A 20,513-nucleotide genomic window follows, 5' to 3' on the forward strand; every position below is an offset into this window, starting at 1 on the left:
ATACAGTATATCAGAGCATTTATACCATGGTGAGTTTCAGTTCTCAATTCTGATTGGTTGATTATTTTTCCATAAGAGGAGCTCTAACAGTAGTTCCAATGAAAAGGTTTATATTAGAGGTATACATAAAGACACACTCTGGTCATGATTCGATTCGATTCAGGACACTAGCTTCCTGGTTTTGAATCAATTTGTTTCTCAGAATATTTTAAACAAAATTTGAATAAAGATAAAAACATGACTGAAAAGACTTCAAAACAATGTGCATTTTAGTCTGTGTCAAGCTAAATAAATTAAAATTAGCTATGAACAGAGGTTTAATATTGTAAACAAAATGTATTTACAGGTTTAACATACATATCTTAAAAACAAATTTAAGAAATGTATGAATTCTCCCCAAAAGTTTGATTGATTTGAACTCTGTAATAAGCTCTGTAGCAGAAATAGAGCTCCAGAGACGGCTAAACTGACCGTTTTCTGCAGCCTCTGGTGCTGTTTGAAGGCTACTGAAGAGCTCTTTTGAACTGTTATAAAACATGGTCATGTAACTGTAGAACAAAATGTATAATGCATGTTGGTTAATGCAATCCGGAGCCATCGGGTTATCAGACTTCACAAGTGCAGATCTCACAGGCTCTCCATGAACGAGTGCAATCATGTGAGCAGTGTACACTCGATATATTGTGCGCAAATTAAGGCTTCTGGTGTTCAAACACTGCAACTGTATTAAATGTATAATTAATAGAATGCTGATTTCCATGATGTAAATCGTGTTCTGGAAGTGTCAGGGTTTTGTTTGTTTGTTTGCTTTTTAATTAAAATCAAGAGTGCAAGTGTTGCTGAGACACTCTTCTAAAAGGTGCCAACAAGAGGATGGTTTAGGATGATGCAAAACTCACCAGACAGCTACAAATATGGTAGTGGTGATGGCAAAATGTAAATGAAACATGGAAAATGAGTGAAAAAAATTGGCTCATACTCTCTTTGAAGAATTTTTATGTCTATGCGAGCCTGTTTTCTGCACAAGTCTGTATTATGCTAATTGATGATATATGCTAAATATAGTAAGTTTCTTTATTCATATGCCGATCATTAGAGGATATTTAACAGTTATTCCACGAAATCGAGTCGTACTGTACATGAGCTGACAGTCAACGAGGTGCATAGCACTGGGTTGGCTATAAGCCAGGTATGATGAGATTGAGTGGAATAACTGTTTGATTCTATCCACATTCACTGGATTTTGAGAAACAAAGCATTTTTACTTTTATTTTTTGCAAATTTGATAAATAAAAACTTCATACAAAACATCAGACAAAATCATTTCCACTTAGAATGTAAACAAACCGGCGAAATGACAGGAGCAATTTGTGAAAAATGTGATAATAATAATTATTGAAAAAAACAACCCAATACGTTCTTACCGTCAAATACTTTTTTTGTTCCATATTTTATTGTTTTTTTTATTATTATTTTTTGGGTTTCTTCTTCTTCTTCTTCTTCAGGGCTTTTTTGGCAGTTGGCAAACCAGCTTAAGGGTTCATTAACGCCACCGACTGGGCTGGAGTGTGGAACAGGAGATATTGGGATAAAAACAAACAAACAAAAAACCTACATTTTCGCTATTTCTGTTTCCTTTAAATACTTGATAATTTTTGGGGGCGGCACGGTGGTGTAGTGGTTAGCGCTGTCGCCTCACAGCAAGAAGGTCTGGGTTCGAGCCCCGTGGCCGGCGAGGGCCTTTCTGTGTGGAGTTTGCATGTTCTCCCCGTGTCCGCGTGGGTTTCTTCCGGGTGCTCCGGTTTCCCCCACAGTCCAAAGACATGCAGGTTAGGTTAACTGGTGACTCTAAATTGACCGTAGGTGTGAATGTGAGTGTGAATGGTTGTCTGTGTCTATGTGTCAGCCCTGTGATGACCTGGCGACTTGGCTAGGGTGTACCCCGCCTTTCGCCCGTAGTCAGCTGGGATAGGCTCCAGCTTGCCTGCGACCCTGTAGAACAGGATAAAGCGGCTACAGATAATGAGGTGAGATGAGATAATTTTGGGGGTTTTGTTTTCGAGTAGTTTTTATTTCGTCCTCGGTTGCTTCAGCAACACGCTCCGCCATTTTGCTTTTCTCTACTCATGGTATATGAGCTGATATCCTAGTAGTAGAGTAGCCAATCAGAGTGCGCGATTGCTCATCTCCAGTGAATGTGGATAGATTAAATATGTATAGTCTGACATGAAGAACCCTTATCACACAGTCGCTAATAGAATTCAGTCCCAATTTTACTGGTACTCATCCAGTACAGTATGAAGTTGCCCAGTATAAATCAGGCTTAAGTTAAAGTCGTTAATCAAAATGCCATTGGTTATCCAAACCTTAGCTTTTAGCCTTGGCAAGTCTAAAGACACCAAATCACACAATGTAAACATTATATTTAAGCAAATAGCTTGATCAGAAATTACACCAGATTAATCCCACAATACAGTTTTGGTTCATAAACTCGACTGTGGAAGTTAAATGTAGCCGACTTCTTGTATTTATTTACATTGCACTACGTATGAGCAGAAATACAACTATAATGTGTCAAGTTGCTCCAGCAGTTTTGTCATTTTATTGTCCGAGGTGCAGACGTTGTCTGCTGTGAGTGAAAGTGTCTGGATAGAGAGGATGACGATGAAGGGCAGGCTGATAAATCGGGTACAGTGGGATGGAGAGATGCTCTATAATAAGATTGTAGGAGGGATTTGCTGCAGCACAATTTCCCCTAGGGCACTTATACAGAAACTCTGTCCCTCTCTCTCTCTCTCTCTCTGTCCCTCTCTCTCGATTGCACACTATTGTCTCTTTTCGTTCTTTCTTTATTTCACTGCTTTCTCCTTTTCCCTTGGAGTTGTTATTTCCTCAAGCTTAGAGCTCGATACAGCTTAGCTAAGCATAGAAGGTATGGCGGACACATGGACAGGTCACAGGACAGGACAAACAGGCAAAGCGAGAGAGGAGAAGGAGGAAAGGCGTATGCCATTACTCACTCTCCCAAGGTTAAAGCAGCCTGCAAATATGCAAATCGTTTTTTTTTTTCTCTCTCTCAATCAACCATGTGTCCAAGCCGCTTGGATGTGCACACAAAATGCAGAGCCAAGCCAAATGAGTCAGTCAGTCCACGTGTGTGTGTGCGTGTGGACCACCCGTCCTGGACAGCCCATGTTTACACACATGTGAAGCATTACACTTCTCCTTCCCAACACACCAAACGGATGACAAAATTCAAGTTTTCACTCCAAATTAAATTTAGATTTCATTCCAGGAATTGAAATCTCAACATTGTGGTGCAGAATGTTTTAATATGCCGTTGTATCTGGTGATGGTTTATGTAGCCTGTCTGAAATGTTTGAATGGTAAAAAGTTCCAGACACTCCTGACTGCACAATGAACTAACATATTTGTCTCACACACACACATATGCAAAGTGTCCTCTTGTTCTTTTTCACTTTTTTGAAACTTTCTGTGCTTGTGTGAGTAGAAGAACACTTCACCTCAAAAATGTTAACCTGATTAAATCCATGCTAGGATCCTCATTACCATGTTGCGAGCACATCTTTGTCTTTATAGTATTCATTTGTAATTTTTTTTTAGCAAGGTTAGCATTCTTGGACTATTTTTGATGATGATGATTGACTGATTTTGTCCAAATGCCAATATTTTTGTGCTCATCGATGCACTCATTAATAACTCCTAAATGTACAGTGGTGCTTGAAAGTTTGTGAACCCTTTAGAATTTTCTATATTTCTGCATAAATATGACCTAAAACATCATCAGATTTTCACACAAGTCCTAAAAGTAGATAAAGAGAACCCAGTTAAACAAATTAGACAAAAATATTATACCTGGTCATTTATTTATTGAGGAAAATTATCCAATATTACATATCTTTGAGTGGCAAAAGTATGTGAACCTTTGCTTTCAGTATCTGGTGTGACCCCCTTGTGCAGCAATAACTGCAACTAAACGTTTCCAGTAACCGTTGATCAGTCCTGCACACCGGCTTGGAGGAATTTTAGCCCGTTCCTCCGTACAGAACAGCTTCAACTCTGGGATGTTGGTGGGTTTCCTCACATGAACTGCTCGCTTCAGGTCCTTCCACAACATTTCGATTGGATTAAGGTCAGGACTTTGACTTGGCCATTCCAAAACATTAACTTTATTCTTCTTTAACCGTTCTTTGGTAGAACGACTCGTGTGCTTAGGGTCGTTGTCTTGCTGCATGACCCACCTTCTCTTGAGATTCAGTTCATGGACAGATGTCCTGACATTTTCCTTTAGAATTTGCTGGTACAATTCAAATTCATTGTTCCATCAATGATGGCAAGCCGTCCTGGCCCAGATGCAGCAAAACAGGCCCAAACTATGATACTACCACCACCATGTTTCACAGATAGGATAAGGTTCTTATGCTGGAATGCAGTGTTTTCCTTTCTCCAAACATAACGCTTCTCATTTAAACCAAAAAGTTCTATTTTGATCTCATCCATCCACAAAACATTTTTCCAATAGCCTTCTGGCTTGTCCACGTGATCTTTAGCAAACTGCAGAGGAGCAGCAATGTTCTTTTTGGAGAGCAGTGGCTTTCTCCTTGCAACTCAGCCATGCACATCATTGTTGTTCGGTATTCTCCTGATGGTGGACTCATGAACATTAACATTAGCCAATGTGAGAGAGGCCTTCAGTTGCTTAGAAGTTACCCTGGGGTCCTTTGAGACCTCACCAACTATTACACGCCTTGCTCTTGGAGTGATCTTTGTTGGTCAACCACTCCTGGGGAGGGTAACAATGGTCTTGAATTTCCTTCATTTGTACACAATCTGTCTGACTGTGGACTGGTGGAGTCCAAACTCTTTAGAGATGGTTTTGTAACCTTTTTCAGCCTGATGAGCATCAACAATGCTTTTTCTGAGGTCCTCAGGAATCTCCTTTGTTTGTGCCATTATACACTTCCACAAACATGTGTTGTAAAGATCAGACTTTGATAGATCCCTGTTCGTTAAATAAAACAGGGTGCCCACTCACACCTGATTGTCATCCCATTGACTGAAAACACCCGACTCTAATTTCACCTTCAAATTAACTGCTAATCCTAGAGGTTCACATACTTTTGCCACTCACAGATATGTAATATTGGATCATTTTCCTCAATAAATAAATGACCAAGTATAATATTTTTGTTTCATTTGTTTAACTGGGTTCTCTTTATCTACTTTTAGGACTTGTGTGAAAATGTGATGATGTTTTAGGTCATATTTATGCAGAAATATAGAAAATTCTAAAGGGTTCACAAACTTTCAGGCACCACTGTATGACAGCTGCTTTGAAAAACATTTTTAACGAGATCGTCAATGATGGCGTAGCTCACTCCAGCCCCGTCTAGTCCAGAAGGAACGATCTAAAGTGAGCCACCTTGCACAATAAATGTTGCAAGCTATATACACAAGCTATATATAGAAGCTATATACACCCTAGGAATACCGACCTATTTGCCAGAAAGAATCCAAAACGGTGAGGAATTGACCAAGAAGAAGTGATTTTTGTTGAACTGCTCATTAAGGCTTAATTAGTCCATAACTTCATTAATAATTGTAATTAAGCAAATCTGGGTAGATGTTATATGCACCCTAGGTACTCCTACCTTCATGCCAGAAAGAATCAAAATTGGTGAAGAATTGAGGGAGAAGAAGCGATTTGTGTGGAAACTGCTCATTAGGGATTGATTAATTACATCATATCTTCATTATTAATTGCAATTATGCAAATTTGGGTAGAAGCTAAATGCATCCCAGGCAGACCGACCTTCCTGCCAAAAAGAATAAAAATCAGTGAAGAATTGGGACAGAAGAAGTGATTTTCGTGAAATGTGGACAACTCCGGACAGACGATGGGCAACACGTGATGGCATAAACTCATCACCTGTCAGCCAGATGAGCTTATAATAAAATAAAAGCTCAACAGCGAAACTAATAGAGTAGCACACACATATAATAGGAACACTTTAATAGGAACTTGTTCTTGATTCTAAGATCACTGTTCTTGGTTGCAGGAGCGGAACCCAATGTGGTTTTCTGTTGCATGCCGAGATGCTTTTCTGCTCACCACAGTTGTAAAGAGTTGCTATGAGTTACTATATCCTTCCTGGCAAAAAAAAAAAGCTCAAACCAATGTGTCCATTTTCCTCTGACCTCTCTTATCAACAAGGCATTTGTTTCCACCCACAGAACTGTCACTCGATGTTTTTTGTTTTTCGCACCGTTCTGTCTGTGTAAACTCTAGAGACTGTTGTTTGTGTGTGAAAACCCCAGGAGATCAGCAGTTTCTGAAATACTCAAACCAGTCCGTCTGGCTCAAACCAACACCCATGCCACAGTGAAAGAAAGTCACGCTTTGAGATCACAAGTTTCCCCGTTCTGATGTTTGAAGTGAACATTAGCTGAAGCTCTTGATTTGTATCTGCATGATTTGATGCATTGTGCTGCTGTCACGAGGACTCATTTGTGATATATATAACATACACAAGACCAAGACAAGACTGAGCAATCGTCCTGAGTGTCATGGTTTGAAACTCCCCAGACAGAATTAAGCTTGAACACACAACAGGTGTGTGTAGAGACATCTCGAACCATGACTTTACATCAAAATCTTTCTTATTTATTTATTTAGTCCTAAAACCAATATCTTTTGACCATCGCAAGTTGATTAAGTAGCATCCTCTTTGCTTGTTCTTTGACTCATTAAAGACTCAAGATGTCCTTCAAGAAGGTGACGTGACGTTCAACTGACTTCCAAGTCATGGGCTAAAAGATTGAGGAATCACTGAGCTATTAATTAGGATAAACGATTGACAAGGTGAATTTGTTACTAATGGCCCTTTTCCACAACCCTTTTTCAGCTCGCTTCAGCTCACTTCAGCCCGACACGGCTCGCGTTTCAACTACCTCAGAGCAGCACGACTCAGCTCGCTTCAGCCCTGCTTAGCACCCAAAACTCGCACGGTTTTGGAGTAGGGCTGAAGCGAGCCAAACCGTGCCGAGTGAGGCTGGGGGCGTGAGCAGACACTCCCCTGTGCACTGATTGGTGAGGAGGAGTGTCCTCACATGCCCACACACGCCCCGCAAGCACGCTGGGATCTGTAAACACCGTAAACCCGGAAGAATAATAATTCCGAATTACGAGAATTTCTGAAGCCTTATGCGCCTCGCCTCATCTATACGCTCTTGCCAGTATCTGTTGGCGTTGTCAGTGACAACAAGCCACAGCACCAAGACCAGCAACACTAACGACTCCATGTCCTCCATGTTTATTGTTTACTATCCGGGTCGTGAGACTACCGCTTAAAAGGTCACTGATGTCACTGTTTGCGCCGCTTAACGACATCACGTGACGTCCACCCACTTTTGCTAACTCCACCCAATGTGTCCACCCACTTCCAGCCAGCACGGTTCAGCGCGGTTGTAGTCGAAATGCAACTCCAATAGCCCCGCTCAGCTCGACTCAGCCCAACTCAGCACGGCACGGCTCAGCCCGACTCAGCCGCGTTTGTAGTGGAAAAGCGGCATAAGACTAACCAATCAGCAACACAGAGCTAAATCAGTTCAATACATTTGTTCTGGATTGGTATCTTCTCTTTCCTTGAAAGAACAGAAATCACCGAGCTCAGTGATTGAAACCCGTATTAGCGATTAGCAACGTGAAGTGCGTAAAATAAATGTGGGTCCAAGAGGAGCATTAAAAAGTCATGAGCAGGGATGGATGCAGGTGAAGCTCGTCTCTCTGCTGCAGTCTGCTGAGTCATGCTTTTCACTCAGCTCCGTGCTGGTAACCAGAGAAAGAGACGTGTCTCTTAATAGCACACATAAAACACACCTATCACCTTAATGTGACGTGTGATAATGACCTTGGTTTATAGAGCTCCACGGGTTCCTCTCAGATACACGCTTTGGATGAAGATTTAGAATCCAGGACACTGTTTAATATGTGGTGGAAAGACGGGTTTAAATTGTCTGTGATGGAAGGTGTTTTACCGCCTCGGATGATCTTCTAGTAAAAATATTGGCATACTGGTAAAGCGTTACTGGTAATACTATTATTGTTTTGTGAATGTTAAATCAGAATGCAAACGTCGAAGGAAATCCACATGGACACCCTTAAAATATATGAGCTCAGGATCAAACCCAGGACCCTGGAGCTATGCATATTTATACAAGTAAGCATGAAAAGCAGTCCCCGTTTAAATCCACACGCTTCCAGAAACTGTTCCTTTCTGTCATTTCGCTGTACATAATGTTTTATATGTACAGTCTATTAAAAAAACACAACTTTTGTAAATGTCTTAGATTAATTGTAGATGGTAATGGCCTACAGTGCTGAGCGTAAATGAGTGCACCCCCTTTGAAAAGTAACATTTTAAACAATATCTCAATGAACACAAACAATTTCCAAAATGTTGACAAGACCAAGTTTAATATAACATCTGTTTAACTTATAACGTGAAAGTAAGGTTAATAATATAACTTAGATTTACACATTTTTTCAGTTTTACTCAAATTAGGGTGGTGCAAAAATGAGTGCACCCCACAACAAAAACTACTACATCTAGTACTTTGTATGGCCTCCATGATTTTTAATGACAGCACCAAGTCTTCTAGGCATGGAATGAACAAGTTGGTGACATTTTGCAACATCAATCTTTTTCCATTCTTCAACAACGACCTCTTTTAGTGACTGGATGCTGGATGGAGAGTGACGCTCAACTTGTCTCTTCAGAATTCCCCATAGGTGTTCGATTTGGTTCAGATCAGGAGACGTACTTGGCCACTGAATCACTTTCACCCTGTTCTTCTTCAGAAGTCCAACAGTGGCCCTAGATGTGTGTTTAGTCGTGTTGGAAAAGTGCAGAACGACCAAGGGCATGGATTGATAGTAGCATCTTGTCTTTCAGTATAGAGCAATACGTCTGTGAATTCATGATGCCATCAATGAAATGCAGCTCCCCGACACCAGCAGCACTCATGCAGCCCCACATAAGGACACTGCCACCACCATGTTTCACTGTAGGCACCAGGCATTTTTCTTTGTATTCCTCACCTTTGCGACGCCATACAGTTTTGAAGCCATCAGTTCCAAAAACATTTATCTTGGTCTCATCACTCCAGAGTATAGAGTCCCAGTAGTCTTCATCTTTGTCAGCATGGGTCCTGGCAAACTCTAGGCGGGCTTTTTTGTGCCTGGGCTTTAGGAGAGGCTTCTTTCGTGGACGGCATCCATGCATGCCATTTCTCTGCAGTATACGCCGTATTGTGTCACGGGGAATAGTCACCCCAGTTTGGCTTTCTACTTCTTTAGATAACTGCAGTGAACTTGCATGCCGATTTTCTTCGACCCTTCTCATCAGAAGACGCTCCTGTCGAGGTGTTAACTTCCATGGACGACCTGGACGTCTCTGTGAGATGGTTGCAGTTCCATGTTTATTAATTTTTTGTACCACTTCTGCTACAGTATTCTGACTGATAAGTAAAGCTTTGCTGATCTTCTTGTAGCCTTCACCTTTGTGGTGTAAATAAATTATTTTCTTTGGGGAATTCTGAAGAGACAAGTTGAGCATCACTCTCCATCCGGCATCCAGTCACTAAAAGAGGTCATTGTTGAAGAATGGAAAAAGATTGATGTTGCAAAATGTCGCCAACTTGTTCATTCCATGCCTAGAAGACTTGGTGCTGTCATTAAAAATCATGGAGGCCATACAAAGTACTAGATGTAGTAGTTTTTGTTGTGGGGTGCACTCATTTTTGCACCACCCTAATTTGAGTAAAACTGAAAAATGTGTAATCTAAGTTATATTATTAACCTTACTTTCACGTTATAAGTTAAACAGATATTATATTAAACTTTGTCTTGTCAACATTTTGGAAATTGTTTGTGTTCATTGAGATATTGTTTAAAATGTTACTTTTCAAAGGGGGTGTACTCATTTACGCTCAGCACTGTACCTCTGACTTTTTAGAATATGTTTTGGTAATTAGACTCATTTCCTGCCACCCAGGACCCAAATATACCACTCAGTCCTGTCCAGTGACTGCAAAAAACATGGACCGTGTAACATCTTTCACGAGAAGGGGACTTGGTATAGCACATACCTCCACCAAGCCACATATTAGAATATCCACAAAAAATCCTGGATCCACATACATATCCGGATTTGCATAAAAATCCCATTAATTGTTCTGTGGCCCATGGTCCAACTTTTCTCAAAATTTCATCAAAATCTGTTCCACTATTTGAGTTACAGTAGGGACAAACAAACAAACAAAGGTGAAAACATAACCAAGTCCAATAAAGTTGGCAAAGGTAAAACGTAAAGCAATGACAGGTCTGGTGCCCCTGCTGGCTGACTGTAGTATAATTAACAGTTATTCCACAAAATCGAGTCGTACATGAGCTGATAGCTGATGAGGCGTGTAGCTATAAGCCATGTACTACGAGATTGAGTGGAATAACTTTTTTATTCTATCCACATTCACTGGATTTTGAGAAACAGAGCATTATTATTTTTATTTTTTGCAAATTCGATAAATAAAAACTATACAAAACGTCTGGCAAAATCATTTCCGCTTGGAATGTAAACAAACCGGTGAAATAACAGGAGCAATTCGTGAAAATGCTCGAATAATAATAATTCTTGAAAAAGAAAAGCTACACTCTTACCATCAAATACTTTCATTCCATATTTTGTTGCTTTTTTTTTGGGGGGGGGGGTTGTTTCGATTAGAGTTTTTATTTCATCCTTGGTTGGTTCAGTAACATAGTCCACCATTTCCTTCTTTGTTGTTTTTTTTTTTTGGCAGTTGGCAAACCAACTTAAAGGTGAGTTACCGCCACCGACTGGGCTGGAGTGTGGAACAGGAGATATAGCAGGAAAAAAAAACTATACTCTTTTAGCTATTTCTGTTTCTTTTAAATACTTGATAAAGTGGTATATCTGACTTGATGCGCTCTGCCATTTTGTTTTTCTCTACTCACGGTATATGAGCTGATAGCCTCATAGTAGAGTAGCCAATCAGAGTGTGCGATTGCTCATATCCAGTGAATGTGGATAGAATAGTAATCAAATACAGTATACCATGCACTGAGAGGCTCCATTTGAAATTATGGATTCTCCAAGGTGACTGGTATAGTGCTATTTTGTAAGGGTAGTATCTCACTGGGCTGCGACAGCTTGCGACAAATTTGCGAGAGAGTTTCAAAAGTGTCTTGAAACATTCGTGGGGCTTCTCAATTTCCTCACATGAGTCGCAAAGTGTCGCTCCTTCATCGCTGAAATTTTGAACATGTTCAAAAAATTCATTCGACAAAATTTCTCTCAAAATAGTCGCAAATGCATTGCTGGTGTCGCAAAGCTCTCGCGAACCCTTCTCAAGTCAGTTTCCGTGAGGCTTCCTCTACTTCCCTGCTTGCCAAGGGAAAGCCAGGCTGCGACAGCCTGCGACTAGTTGGAGACACGACAATTGCGGTAAAATATGCGAATATCAATTCAGTCTGATTCCAAGTGAAAATTGTCGCTAATTCGCATATTTTATCGCAATTGTTGAGTCTCCAACTAATCGCAGGCTGTTGCAGCCCAGTGAGATACTGGCTTAAGGGGCGCAGCCCTGAAGAAAATAATACTATACCAGTCACTGAAGAGAATCCATAATAACGGCGCCTCTCAGCAGTGATGGGAATAACGGCGTTAGAAATAAACGGCGTTACTAACAGTGTTACTTTTTTTAGTAACGAGTAATCTAACTAATTACTTTTTACATCGTTATAACGCCGTTCCCGTTACTTACAATAAAATGCTATGCGTTACTTTATTAAAGCTGTTCTCATCTGGCACGCTGCTCGTTCATCCTTTCTTTACTCTGCTTTAGTGTGGGGCGGGGAGATGCGAGACAACGGCATAGTAAGCCAATCAGAGTAGATTTGGACAGCATATGTAGGTAGGCTCCGCCTACTGCACTACTGCGCACACTTTCAATCAGAAGACACAGCGATGGTGAGCGGTCAGCCCAGCACTGCGCTTTCACATTGGAAATACAGACAGTACTTTTCATTACTTGAAATAAAAGGCAAAAATGTCTACGTGCAATGCACATTATGTCGATGAACAAAGCATTTGTCCTCGTCAGTGGCCAGTAATTAGTAACATAATTTTAATAACTACAAAAATATATTAAATTTGATAGATGTCTTACTGTATCTCACATTATCCCACAAAAATATTAATATAGTGTAGATAACGTTATTAATTGGTTCTGTTAAGTGTCAATTTCAGTCATTAAACACATTTAACATTCACTTTTATTATGATTACACTAATTGAATTAGATTTTTTTTGGGGGGGGGGTAACACAAAATGTAACGGAATAATTACTTTCCCTAGTAATTAGTTACTTTTATGACAAAGTAACTCCGTTACTAACTCAGTTACTTTTTGGGAAAAGTAACTAGTTACTATAACTAATTACTTTTTGAAAGTAGCGTGCCCAACACTGCCTCTCAGTGCATGGTATATTAGATTTATATCCCTTATCAAAAAATTCCAAGTTAACAGTGTTACGATTGAATCTCAGCATAAACTCACTGGAGGTGGCCATGTTTGTTGTTTACATCGGTGTGACCTTCAACCTGCACATGTGCAGTGTACCATGCTAGCACCTGCCTCGGCATGATCATGATACGTAGATCTACACACAGAGAAATGCTCAAAGAGCCACAGCTGGGACTCGAGACGGCCATATTGCTTGAAATTGTAATATCAATTCATGTAGACCATGACTGACTCACACCATATCCATTTTATTTTATTGTGAACGCCACAAGATACATTGCTTCATCAGTAGTGGTACTATTTTATGTCACACGAGCCATCCTTGGCCAATCCCTACATGGGAATTTTTTGATGAGGGATATACAGGTAGTCATCGACTTACGACCTATGCGACTTACGACCGATCGACTTTACAACCGTCTGGTTATCTATCCATCTATTATCTGTAGCCGCTTATCCTGTTCTACAGGGTCGCAGGCAAGCTGGAGCCTATCCCAGCTGACTATGGGTGAGAGGCGGCGTACACCCTGGACAAGTCACCAGGTCATCACAGGGCTGACACATAGACACAGACAACCATTCACACTTACGGTCAATTTAGAGTCACCAGTTAACCTAACCTGCATGTCTTTGGACTGTGGGGGAAACCGGAGCACCCGGAGGAAACCCACGCGGACACGGGGAGAACATGCAAACTCCACACAGAAAGGCCCTCGCCGGCCACGGGGCTCGAACCCAGGACCTTCTTGCTGTGAGGCAACAGTGCTAACCACTACACCACCATGCCGCCCCGTAAAGATGACTAGTTGACTACTTTTTGAAATTCACGTTTAAACGAGTAGGACTTACCTGCTTGTGTTTTCTTGCTGTTTTGTATCTTTGGGTCATGTCATATGTATAAATAAAATATGGAAAAATATGATGGAAACAGAGTTCAATATTGGATCACAGATATCAGTAAGCTTCAGTCACAAACCCTACTCAGTTGGCTGCACTTTCGTAAGAATAGTGACTAAAGTGACATCTGCATTCAGATATACACTCTCTGGCCACTTTATTAGGAACACCCGCTGTTTTATGCAGTTCTCTAATCAGCCGATCCCTCGACAGCAGCACGATGCATCAAATCATGCAGATACAAATCGAGAGCTTCAGTTAACGTTCACAATGTTCAAACATCAGAATGGGAAAAATTGTGATCTCAAAGTGTGACCTTCTTTCACTGTGGCTTGGGTGTTGGTTTGAGCCAGATGGACTGGTTTGAGTATTTCAGAAACTGCTGATCTCCTGGGGTTTTCACACCCAAACAACAGTCTCTAGAGTTTACACAGATAGAATGGTGTGAAAAATTAAAAACACTGAGTGAGTGACTGAGTGAGCGACAGTTCTGTGGGTGGAAATAAACGCCTTGTTGATAAGAGAGGTCAGAGGAAAATGGCCAGATTGGAAGGATATAGTAACTCATAGCAGCTCTTTACAACCGTGGTGAGCAGAAAAGCATCTCAGCATGCAACAGAAAACAGAAAAGCACATTGGGTTCCACTCCTGCAGCTAAGAACAGTGATCTTAGAATCAAGAACAAGTTCCTATTAAAGTGGCCGGTGAGTGTATCGTGAAAGTAAATATAAGTTGGAATTAATGCGACTTGAAAAATGCCCAGTCAATGTTGTGATGCTTGTGTATACGCTCATGTGACTGAGAATGCTGCCTACAGGATGTGTGAAGACCATCAGCAAGAAATGTTCATCTACAACTACATAGAGTTGTAGTGCTTGGACCCCTAGTTACAAAGACGAACATGCATTTGAGAGTTCATTGGTACAAAAACTTCAGGGATCTGGTGAATGAATGAATGAACCCTTTATTGTCACTGTTACCAGTGAAATTGACCATCAACCTGTCCTTACAGAGGGGGAACAGGACAGGAAGACAGGGATAAAAGAAAAAGAAACACAGTAGTAACATGAGGAAAGATGAGGAAAAAAAGAACCCCCCCCCCCACACTATGCTCCTATCAGGAGTACAGTGTGGGAGCATTTAAAAACCTCCGCACAAGCACACAATAACACAAGTACACTTTAAAACATGGGACTTGAGGGGGGGAAAGGGGGGAAGGAGGGGGCAATCAGGGGTGGGGGGAAGGGGGAAGGGGGTAGGAGGGGAGGGGAGGAGGTAGAGGTAACCCAGCGCAAGCAAGCAGCCGTCTGCTCCTGCAGCCATGCAAGCGGTGCTGGTCACGCACCCACTTGTCACACTGGGGGTGAAAAACGGCGACCGCGGAAAATTGAGGAAGGAATGCGAGAGTGTCTCCCAGCAGTGACCTCCTGGGGGAAATGTTTTCCCAGCAACGGCCTTGATCGAGGCCGGTGCTGTTCAGGGAGCCGAATGTCGATAAGATAGAGATTGTTTGGTCTTTCGAACAGACGCAGTCTTTACACGTCCACACCAGTCATCCATATCTGTCCATTTCGTCCATATCTGTCCATTTCTGTTCAATTCAATTCCATTTGGTCTCCGAAATACTTATTCCTTGCAAAGCCGAAAGCGTCTCCAAGATGACAACCATGTTGTGGTTCAAGTTTTATAGCCACAGTCTGAGTGCCGACAGCTTTGCCCACCACTTTAATCATATCGGGCAGCTTTGTGGGGCTTTGAACAGCTGTCACCGTTGTTTGATTTCCTCAATATACCAGGGCAATGCCTAATCCAATCAGCAAAAGTCTGGTAATCATGGTTCCGAATTGGTAGATATCTCCAATGTCCTCCACAGACGTTCCGGCAGGACAGGTGGCTTCCCCCGAACCCAGAAACTGTGTCAATTTTGTTAGGAGACCAGTTTATCAAATCCATGCTTTTTTTTAGAAATTCAATGCAGAGAGAGTCTCTAAAAAAAAAGTATAGGCAGACAAGACGAAACAAAGAGCACAAGCAGGAAAAAAAGGAGAGGAGAGCAGAGAAATGCGACCGCCTTCCGTGAGAGCATCTCTACAGAGATGCTAAGGGAAAAAAAATTTGGTCCAGATAGATAGATGAACCATCCTTCAACATGTTCTCGACAATGTGTGGTGTAAACCAAGAGAACTATACATCCTTGAATGTTTGACCTCTAGAGTGAAGGGGCATTTTGTTGGCAGGCTTATGTCCAGTTGTCCTTTTCGAAGGAAGTCAATAGAGAGTTCCTCTGACTGATCACCTTTCGATCCTGATGGGAGTGGGGTCTTCCAGGATGACTCCTCCAGTGTTGAGTGAAAATAAAAATGCACAGTAGTTACTCACGATGGTTGAGTGGTTTTAGGTTTTAATGCCTCCACTCACGGTCTTTTATTGTAGGTGTCTGTATTTAAAAAAAAAAAAAATGGACGAGCCGTGTTCCAAGTGTAGGATTGAGGGTTTTATCATTAACTGCAGAGCTCCAAAAATTGTCAAAAAGGATATAAAGGGATTTCAGTGTTCGTGCAGCAATTATAGCCTCTCTTTAAATTTTCAGCCATTCTTAATATCCTTGTGTGTGTGTGTGTGTGTGTGTGTGTGATTTGTGCAGTGCTTCTCGGTGTGGTCTCTGCTGGGGCTCAGACAGAAATGAAGAAGGTTGTTGGGGACAACGCGACGCTGCCGTGCCATCATCAGTTCCGGCAGTCAAATGGACAGACACTGGACATCGAGTGGATTCTGCAGAAACCCAGCTTCAAACAGCGTGTGGTAAATCCACAGACTCATTCTTTTCTTTATTCCTGTTAGCCTTAATTATTTGGGTTCGGGATCTATAATGGAATTTTACCTTGTACCAAAGCATTGGTGGATTCTCTATCCATCCATCGTCTGTAGCCGCTTATCCTGTCCTACAGGGTCGCAGGAGCCTATCCCAGCTGACTATGGGCGAGAGGCGGGGTACACCCTGGACAAGTCACCAGGTTATTGCAGAGCTGACACATAAAGATAAACAACCATTCACACTCACATTCACACCTACGGTCAATTTAGAGTCACCAATTAGCCTAACCTGCATGTCTTTGGACTGTGGGGGTGTGGCAGCGGGGGCGTGGTCAAGCATCGGTCTGTGACCGGAGGGCGGAGTCAGGGAAGGTAAGTGGCAGAATCACTGCACCTAATGTGAATTAATGTGTTTGTGTGTCTTCCCCAGTGACCGCGCCCTATTTAAGGAGAGAGAGCGAGAGCAGAAGGAGCTCTCTCCCCCAACCAGACGACTTGTGTGTGTGTGCGTGCGTGGCTGGGAGAGTGAAAGCTTTTGCGGAAAAGTGAAAATGAAAAGAGTTTTGTGAACTCAGTTCTGGCTGTGACAGTTTGTATGGGTGGGTGGAACACAGAAGGACGGCAGGCCAGAACTGAGTTCACAAAACTCTTTTTATTTTCACTTTTCCGCAAAAGCTTTCACTCTCCCAGCCACGCACACACAAGTTGTCTGGTTGGGGGAGAGAGCTCCCTCTGCTCTCGCTCCTTAAATAGGGCGTGGTTACTGGGGAAGACACACAAACACATTAATTCACATCAGGTGCAGTGATTCTGCCACTTACCTTCCCTGACTCCGCCCTCCGGTCACTGACCAGCACTTGACCACGCCCCCGCTGCCACAGGGGGAAACTGGAGCACCCGGAAGAAACCCACGCGGACAACATGCAAACTCCACACAGAAAGTCCCTCGTCGGCCACTGGGCTCGAACCCGGACCTTCTTGCTGTGAGGCGACAGTGCTAACCACTACACCACCATGCCGCCTGGTGGATACTCAATCCTGGTTAATCAGAAGGCATGGATTAATTTTCTTTAGTATAAATACGCAGGTGATTGGTTGAGAAATTCAGACAATTTCTCAACAATCACCTCGAGCGACTCGGCAAAATGACGACCAATCTCTTTGTCACCGTAAGTGAGGAAGAATTACACATTATGAAAGAAAATGCTGTTCCTAAAAGCACTAAAGATGCTCCGAAGTTCGGTCTAAAACTGTTCAAAGGTGAGGTGGAATTGTGATTTATTTTATCAATTTCAAAACAAAGTATTTTATGTGAGTCGGCGTAGATAAGTGACACAAGTCTGCGCCGCACCGTTATTACATTTGCATGCGGCTTTTGAAGCTTGAAATCAATAATTTTTTTTAATATGATCATTTTTTTAAAAATCACCTGTGTATTTATACGAAAACAATTATCCACCTCAGGCTCAGTCAATATCGGTGAATAATAACTTCGACTTTGTCTTGGATTTTATTCACTGATATTCACTTCAGCCTCAGTGACTAATTGTTAATTTTTCTATGTACAATAACTGGATATGAGCATTTGCGCATACCGTGAGTCTAGAAAAACAAAATGGCGGTGCGTGTTGCTGAACCAACCGAGGACGAAATAAAAACTCTACTCGAAAACAAAACCCTAAAAAATACAAAAAAAGCAACAAAATATGGAATGAAAGTATCTGATGGTACTGTATCTTTTTTTTTTTTTCAAGAATTATTATTATTATAGTATTTTCCACAAATTGCTCCTGTCATTTCGCCGGTTTGTTTACATTCCAAGCAGAAATGATTTTGCTTGATGTTTTGTATGAAGTTTTTATTTACTGAATTTGCAAAAAATAAAAATCGGTGGTGTAGTGGTTAGCGCTGTCACCTCACAGCAAGAAGGTCCAGGTTCGAGCCCCGTGGCCGGCGAGGGCCTTTCTGTGCGGAGTTTGCATGTTCTCCCCGTGTCCGTGTGGGTTTCCTCCGGGTGCTCCGGTTTCCCCCACAGTCCAAAGACATGCAGGTTAGGTTAACTGGTGACTCTAAATTGACCGTAGGTGTGAATGTGAGTGTGAATGGTTGTCTGTGTCTATGTGTCAGCCCTGTGATGACCTGGCGACTTGTCCAGGGTGTACCCCGCCTTTCGCTCGTAGTCAGCTGGGATAGGATCCAGCTTGCCTGCGACCCTGTAGAACAGGATAAAGCGGCTAGAGATGATGAGATGCGATGAGATGAAATAAAAATAAAAATGCTCTGTTTCTCAAAATCCAGTGAATGTGGATAGAATAAAACAGTTATTCCACTCAGTCTCGTCGTGCATGGATTATAGCTACGCGTCTCATCAGCTGTCAGCTCATGTACAACTCGATTCCATGGAGTAACTGTTAATTATTACAAGGCCTGTTGAATACTCGATTCTGATTGGTCAGTTACAGCATATTATGGTCTTTTGTTTCCGTTGATATCAATAACAAACTTCATAGCAACTACAGACCATGTCATTAGCAGAAGCAATAAAATCATTTTTAAATCATTATTTTGTCAAAATGTTGATTTCTTTCATAAGTAGCTATGTAATAAATGGGATGATGTACATTGAGCAGGTCATTGCTGTGAAATAAACCCCTTCAGGATGATTCAAGAGCCTTCCACTTCACGTCGGGGTCCTGCATCACCCTGGCAGGGTTCATTCTGCAATAATGACCGGCTCGATGTATATTACATCAGCTCAAAAGGTAGTTCCATGTGTAAGTTAGGCAAAATGGTGGTGTAGTGGTTAGCACTGTTGCCTCACAGGAAGAAGGTTCTGGGTTTGAACCTCATGGCCGACAGGGGGCCTTTCTGTGTGGAGTTTGTATGTTTTTCCTGTCTTTGTGTGGGTTTTCTCTGGGTGTTCTGGTTTCCTCTGACAGTTCAAAGACATGCAGATTAGGTAAAATACCCAGGCACTGGGGTTCCACAAGTCAATGTGTGATTAGTACCAGTCCCAAGTCTGGATAGATTGGAGAGGGTTTGTCAAGAAGGGTGTCTGATTTTTATTTATTTTTTTTTAAATCTGTGCCAAATGAAAGGGGTTGAAGGTCGCTGCCTTGCTGCTTTGTTGCCTCGCTGCCTGTCTCATAAGTCAGGACTTTCAACTGAAGGTATCTTCGAAGGACGTTCATTTCAAACGACCTTTACAGATTGCGTTAACGGTAACATATGATGTAAGCACGCTATGTAACTAAGGCTACTATCACACTGTCTTGTATCTTGCCACGTAAGCAGCGTGTGGGTCAAACACCAAGAAATGAGGCGTATTTTGTACAAAATTAAAGTCCTGTGACATACACGGCGTATGTGTGACGTTTCTGTGGCATTCCTGTGGCGTATCTAGGGTTTAAGGGACGTAAAGTTATGTCGTATATGCGTGACGTATGATGCGTTGCTGTGGTGTAACCATTTTGTTGCTTTCGTTGGCGTGACGTTTCGTTCTTACGTGTGACATTGCTGCTATGTACCTGCGGCGTATCTGCGGCATTCACAGGTGGGTATAAAAAGGGGGGTCCCATGCTACGTTCATTGTCATTCATCACAGTCAAGAAAGCCTCATGCCAGCGAAGAAGTCAGGACCCAAGAAGGGCAAGGGAAGAGGGAAGACATCATGCGTATCCACCCAGCCAGCCCCGGAGCCACCTTCATCAGACACGTCAACTAAAGCATTCACACGGCGTAAGAGGTGTTTGAGCAACGTTCCCGCTGCGTCACTGCTGCGTAGCTGTAGTTTTTACGGCATACACATGACGTATGTATGACGTATCAAGGCTGCTATGTATGTGCTACGGATTTTTAAGTGTGAACTTAAAAATACACCGCACACTGGTGTACAAGGAGATCGTGTTATGCATCCTAGAGTATTAGCTACATAAGCTGGCAATGCTGTGACGTTCCTTTCTTACTGCCATGTATCCTGATATGCTGTACATATGCAAGGCTGAAACGCCAATCTGTGAACCAAGCATAAAGCAAAGAGTAGCTAGTTGGCTCACTGTTGCCTCATGAATCAGATCTAACTTTTTTTTTTTTTTTGGGGGGGGGGGTTACAATCACAGGGTTATAAGGTAGTATAATGCTTATTTCTTACTCATCTCATCTCATTATCTGTAGCCGCTT

The 20,513-nt window shown here is 42.0% G+C and overlaps 1 protein-coding gene across 1 annotated transcript in view; it reads left to right on the plus strand.

The window, feature by feature from the left end:
* The window catches only part of clmpb (CXADR like membrane protein b), a 283,130-nt gene that overhangs the window by 196,337 nt on the left and 66,280 nt on the right, over positions 1 to 20,513 (plus strand). Inside the window, exon 2 of the mRNA XM_060924118.1 lies at positions 16,165 to 16,322. Coding sequence (XP_060780101.1) covers positions 16,165 to 16,322 — 158 coding nt within the window. The remainder of the gene's footprint in view (positions 1 to 16,164; positions 16,323 to 20,513) is intronic.

This window comes from Neoarius graeffei, chromosome 6 (assembly GCF_027579695.1).
Source record: "Neoarius graeffei isolate fNeoGra1 chromosome 6, fNeoGra1.pri, whole genome shotgun sequence".
Lineage (NCBI taxonomy): Eukaryota > Metazoa > Chordata > Actinopteri > Siluriformes > Ariidae > Neoarius > Neoarius graeffei.